The sequence below is a fragment of the Gopherus evgoodei genome, chromosome 7, assembly GCF_007399415.2.
Source record: "Gopherus evgoodei ecotype Sinaloan lineage chromosome 7, rGopEvg1_v1.p, whole genome shotgun sequence".
NCBI classification, from domain to species: Eukaryota; Metazoa; Chordata; order Testudines; family Testudinidae; genus Gopherus; species Gopherus evgoodei.
Genome location: NC_044328.1, coordinates 85,070,824 through 85,076,823, shown reverse-complemented (window position 1 = coordinate 85,076,823; position 6,000 = coordinate 85,070,824). Strand labels below are relative to the sequence as shown.

The 6,000-nt window shown below is 49.6% G+C and overlaps 1 protein-coding gene across 3 annotated transcripts in view; it reads left to right on the top strand.

Annotated features, from left to right (window-relative positions):
- Nucleotides 1–598: 598 nt before the first annotated feature.
- The window catches only part of MAPKAPK3 (MAPK activated protein kinase 3), a 69,350-nt gene continuing 63,948 nt past the window's right edge, over nt 599–6,000 (top strand). For 2 of the 3 annotated variants that reach the window (XM_030570927.1, XM_030570929.1), the window contains exons 1-2: nt 599–706; nt 2,638–2,963. In XM_030570927.1, the coding sequence (XP_030426787.1) occupies nt 2,739–2,963 (225 nt within the window). In that variant the 5' untranslated portion in view covers nt 599–706; nt 2,638–2,738. Of the gene's footprint in view, nt 707–1,823; nt 1,913–2,637; nt 2,964–6,000 lie in introns of all 3 variants that reach the window. The other variant, XM_030570928.1, reaches the window with a different exon arrangement.

Sequence of the window (6,000 nt, the reverse complement as noted above, 5' to 3'; positions counted from 1 at the left end):
GGTATCCTGTGTGTCCCTCCCACCCCTGCCTGCCTAGCTCATGTGCGTTCCCCCCTTGGCTAGCAGGTACCCTGTGCCTCTCACCCGTCTGCTCCCACCTGGCTGGCTCGTACCACCCTTCTCAGCTAGCTCGTGCTCTGTGCATCTCCCCCACCCCCCGGCCCAGTCCACTCCCATGGTTGGCTGGTACTCTGTGCCCGCCCCACCGCCAGGGCTGGCTCTTACCCTGTGCATCTCACACACACACACACTCTCCCCTCATGGCTGGCTCGTACCCTATGCATCCCCCACCCCCTCCCACGCTCCCTATGGCTGACTGGTACCCTGTGCATTCCCCTCCCCCTCTCACACAGACTCCCTATGGCTGCCTGGTACCCTGTGCATCACGCCCCGCCACTCTCTCCATGGCTCGCTGGCTGGTACCCTGTACGTTCCCCCCGCCTGGCTGGCTGGTACCCTAGGCGGCGGCGCCCCTCCCCTTCCCAGACTGCTGGCGCAGCACGTGCTCCTGCCCCTCCCCTGGGCCGCGTGTCTCCGCCGGGACCGGCGGTGGCAGGAAGGCGGGACCGGGGCGTCACATGAGCGGCCGCCTCTCCTGGCGGCTGGTGGAACAGACCGCGCCGGACCCTGTGTGGGAGGCGGCCCGCGGCTGTACCAGCCCCGTCCCCCTGGGACACCCCCCCTCACCTGCGGTGGGCACCTCCAGGTAACCCCCCCCCAGTAGCGCACCTGGGCCCGTCCCGCCCCTAGCTCTGCGCGGGGCAGCCAGGTAACCTGCCTGGCTCTGCCCCTCCCCCGTCTTTGTCCTGTGGGAAGCCCAGGTGGGCCCTCCTCCCCCCCCCCCCCCGGCTGGGCCCTGGGTGAAACCCAGGTGGGCCCTCACCTGCCTCTCCCCCACCCCCCTGCCTGTGTCTTGGGTGAAACCCAGGTAGGATGACCAGATAGCAAGTGTGAAAAATCGGGACAGCGGGTGGGGGGTAATAGGAGCCCATATTAAAAAATGCCCCAAGTATCAGGACTGGCCCTATAAAACTGGGACATCTGGTCACCCTAAACCCAGGTGGGTCCACACCTGGGCTCTGCCCCTCCCCCCCTGCCTGTGTCCTGGGTGAAACCCAGGTGGGCTCTCACCTGGGCTCTGCCGCTCCCCCCCTGCCTAGGTCCTGGGTGAAACCCAGGTGGGCCCACACTTGCACCCTCCCCCCACCTCTGTGACCTGGCCTAGAGGAAGCTCAGAAGGGCCCTCATCTGCCATCCAACTGTGCCCTCCCCCTATGTCCAGAGTGCTCTAATTGTAGTGACTAGGTAACACCTCACCTGAGGCCTCCTCTCCTCCAGTCTGCTATAGATTAGCCAGGTAACTCCTTACTTTGGGGTTCTCTCCTGTGATTCTCCACCAGGGCTGTCATTACCACCTCATCTGGGGGCCAGCTCTTCCACATGCCTTTGATGCTGAATGGGGGTAGTCATGTACGTAGGGTGACCAGACAGCAAATGTGAAAAATCAGGATGGGGGTGGGGGGTGATAGGAGCCTATATAAGAAAAAGACCCAAAAATCAGGACTGGCCCTATAAAATCGGGACATCTGGTCACCCTATATGTACCTCTCATCTAGGGCCTTCATCTCCTTGAATTCTGCAATAGAGCAGCTGGGTAAACCCTCACTTGAAGGCCTTCTCCCCAATTCCCTTGATCCGTGCACCAGAATGGCCACATAACTCCTCACATGTTTTATGCCTGCCCCAAAACTCTTCACTAGGGCAGCCTTATCCTTCTCCATGTACTTCATTTCACCTAAAACCTGCCCCTCTTCTTGACCCAGCACTGGAGTGGCCAGGTGATTCTTCACCTGAGGGCCTTTTCCCCCAACCTGACTTCACCTAGGGACTACTCCTGCACTGGAATTGCCAGGTAATCCCTTGGCTGGGGGCTTCCTTCTCCCAAAAACTTGTTCAATTATGTATTATCAATGAACCCCAGACCTTGGGACTTACTTCCTTTTGACCTGTGCACTGGGATAGCCAGGTTGCCACTCAGCTGGGGACACCCTCCCCCCTGCTTTTTCTCCAGCTTATGTACCAGGGCAACTAGGTAACCTCTGATTTAGGGCTTCCTTCTATCTCTCTACACAGTCCTGTTCCTGAGTCGGTGCATCAGTGACTCATTTGAAACCAAGTTCACTTAGGCCTGTAATTAACTGGGTGATTTTGAACCTTTCAGTCACTGTTCAGTGCTGTAAGGCTGATATTCAGATCATAGGTACAACTGTCTTCAACATTTGTCATTAGAGATTGTAAGCTCCTTGGGATATAGGGACCATCTTTTTGTTGTGTTTGTATGGCACCTGGCACAATGGGATCTGGGTCCGTGGTGTAGGCCCCAGGCTCTGCCACACTGTAGATAAATAGTGATTGACTGTTACCTCTGAATAAATGATTCAAGGCAACTTGATCAAGTTCTTTATGCTGATAGGTGAAAGTTACTTTTCTGACGTGAACAGCCATCTTCAGTCATTTGTAAGTCTGGTATTGCCAGATATCTAAATATGAAGAAGGGAGGAGAGAGAGGCTCTTGTGTAGGAGCAGAGTTTGATTCTACCAAGTAAATTGCTAATATTTATTTGCATTTTTGTTTAGGAAAACTGAGTGAAATACAACCAAATGGACTCCTCGAAGCTTTTGCTTTGATCTGCTGAGGATCTGGTGTCTACATCTGTAACCTCTAACTTCTCAGTGCTATGGAACAAAGTGAGGGTGAGCAGGTGCCCCAGCCAGAGAGTCATGAGGACAGCAAGAGCAATGTGAAATCGTTGCCTGGGGGACCTGTCCATGTCTGGGGAGAAATAAAAAAACACGCAGTTACAGATGACTATAAGCTCTCCAAACGGGTGCTAGGCTTGGGTGTTAATGGCAAAGTACTGGAGTGTTTTAACAAGGTGACAGAGCAGAAATGCGCTTTAAAGGTATGTAGACCTTTTCTTGTATACATTTTTGAGGCCAAAGCTCATCTCTCAAAATCCCATAGAAGGCCATCTTTTCTGTTGGTGCCTAAGTAAAACAGATAGATACATTGGAGATTCTTGGATATGCAGAGAGACAGTCTAGTGTAACAGTATGTTGTTTCAAACTCAAGAGGTCTTTTTCAGACTGTTCTTGAGTGAGTTTCTGTAATAATTATCATTTATATAACTGACTGTGTTTTTCTACCAGTACTGAAACCCCTCCAGCCCTCTCCCCTGAGTGGTTTAGTCAGGGTTTTTATTACGGATACTATGCAATCAACAGTCAGGAATCTGTTGCAATAGGTCTAGGGCAATGGTTCTCAAACTTCTGTACTGGTGACCCCTTTCACATAGCAAGTGTCTGAGTGCGACCCCCCCCTACAAATTAAAAACACTTGTTTGTATATTTAACACCAGTCTAAATGCTGGAGGCAAAGCAGGGTTTAGGGTGGAGGCTGGCAGCTTGTGACCCCCCATGTAATAACCTCATGACCTCATAAGGGGTCCCAACCCCCAGTTTGAGAACCCCTGGTCTAGGGCCTGATGCCTTTATGTGTATTGTATCAGGGGGTAGCCGTGTCAGTCTGTATCCACAAAAACAACAAGGAGTCCTATGGCACCTTCAGGACTAACAGATTTATTTGGCCATGAGCTTTCACGTGTAAAAATACTTCACTTCTTCAGATGCATGGAGTGAAAGTTACAGATGCAGGCATTATATAATGACACATGAAGAGAAGGGAGTTACCTGACAAGTGGAGAACCAGTGTTGACAGGGCCAATTCGATCAGGGTGAATGCAGTCCACTCCCAATAATAGATGAGGAGGTGTCAATTCCAGGAGAGACAAAGCTGCTTCTGTAATGAGCCAGCCACTCCCAGTTCCTATTCAAGCCCAAATTAATGGTGTTAAATTTACACATGAATTTTAGTTCTGCTGTTTCTCTTTGAAGTCTGTTTCTGAAGTTTTTTTGTTCAAGAATTGTGACTTTTAAATCTGTTATAGAATGTCCAGGGAGATTGAAGTGTTCACCTATTGGCTTTTGTATGTTACCATTCCTGATGTCCAATTTGCATCCATTAATTTTTTTACGTAGGGACTGTCGGGTTTGGTCAGTGTACATGGCAGAGGGGCATTGCTGGCACATGGCATATATAACATTAGTAGATGTGCAGGTTAATAAGCCCTTGATGGCGTGGCTGATGTGTTTGGGTCCTCTGATGGTGTCGCCAGAGTAGATATGGGGACAGAGTAGGCAGCGAGGTTTGCTACAGGGATTGGTTCCTGGGCTGGTGGGGATCTGTGGTGTGGTGTGTAGTTGCTGGTGAGTATTGCCAGTCTTCTGGTTTTCCATCTTTAAAAAAAGTACTAATGGGCAATATGGATCCTGGGGTCCAAGACTTACAGGTCTGATGGAAAGGAGTCCCTGACAAATATTTGCCTGTTTGTTTTTCTTATAAAATATTTCTTGGGGCTTTAAGGAGCTTTTCCAGTTGTTGAATAAAAACTGCAGGGTGAGTGAGTAATTCCATTTTCTTATCTACTTCCAAAAGAGTAGGGCATATGAAAAAGATCAGAGATATCAGGTTTGGGCAAATGTGTTTACCCACTTATCAATGATGAGCTGATATTAGGGTAATAAGTGTCGTTTAGATAAATAGAGCAGGAAACATGCACTAATAAGTGTAGGGCTTACCTATCAGTTTGTGCAGTATTGTACAAATTTAACCCTAATAGTGGCAAAGTTAATCTTTACTGAGTCTGTAAACAGGCATAAGCAACAAAATTGTGTGAACTGCCTCAGAGCTCATTACTGCTTCTTTTGCATTAATTGGGATAACTAGAATATCTAGAAGACTTCAGATACCTTTTTCTGTCCCCCCCTTCAAACCCTGAATGCATTGGCAGAGAGTAGGACAAATCTGCTAGTGATCTTCTGGATGACTTGTTGTGGTATGGACAAGACCTTGTCTCTAGCAGGCTGGACCTGAATTCTACAGCAAGGTTCTTGCATTCTGTACTATGCTGGTGTGGCAGACAGAAATATTGGACTTTTAATTGATTAAACATGAAAATATCAATCTGTACAGAAATGTGGGCTCAAAATAACATAGGGACTAATTAATGCATTGCTCACATCTTCAGTTTTCCTGCTGATTTCTGTATTGACAACGCATAGTTGAATTGCAGAAGTTTATTGGGATGGAGTTGCAGGTTTTGATAAGTGGGTGGGGGAACGTTCAGGCTTCTGGCACACAGGCAGGCATAGGAGGGTGTTTGAGATTGTTGGATAAGTACATTAGCTTGTTTCTGATTAAAATGATCAGCAATGAATTATGGAGTGTAGTCGTAGTCATGTCTGTCGTAGTGAATTAGTTAATATTGACACTTATTTAATTTTCAGACCTAACTCATTAAAATGAAGGGAACAATTGACATTCAGAGCTATTTCACAGTGTCTGCAGACTCAGGCAGGCCTCATTATATAAGTTTATGCTTGGTTCACATTTTCAAAGTTTTCGTTGCAGCTCTAAGAGCTAGACATTTTTAAAACGTGAGCTTACTTTCTAGAGCAGGGGTGGGCAAACTTTTTGGCTTGGGGACCACATCTGGGTGTGGAAATGGTATGGCGGGCCATGAATGCTCATGAAATTGGGAGTTGGGGTGCAGGAAGACTCCAGCTGCGGGTGCAGGCTGTGGGGTGTGGCTGGGGATGAGGGGTTGGGGGTGCAAGAAAGTCTCCAGGCTGGGACAGAGGGGTTCAGAGGATGGGAGGGGATCAAGGCTGGGGCAGGCACTTACCTCCAGCGGCTCCTAGAAGCAGCAGCATGTCCCCTCTCTGGCTCCTATGCGGAGGTGCGGCAGGCGGCTCTGTGTGCTGCCCTGTCTGCAGGTGCCACCCCTGTAGCTCCCATTGGCTGTGGTTCCCGGCCAATGGGAGCTAAGGGGGTGGGGCTTGGGGCAGCGGCAGCATGCAGAGCGTCATCTTCCCCTAGGT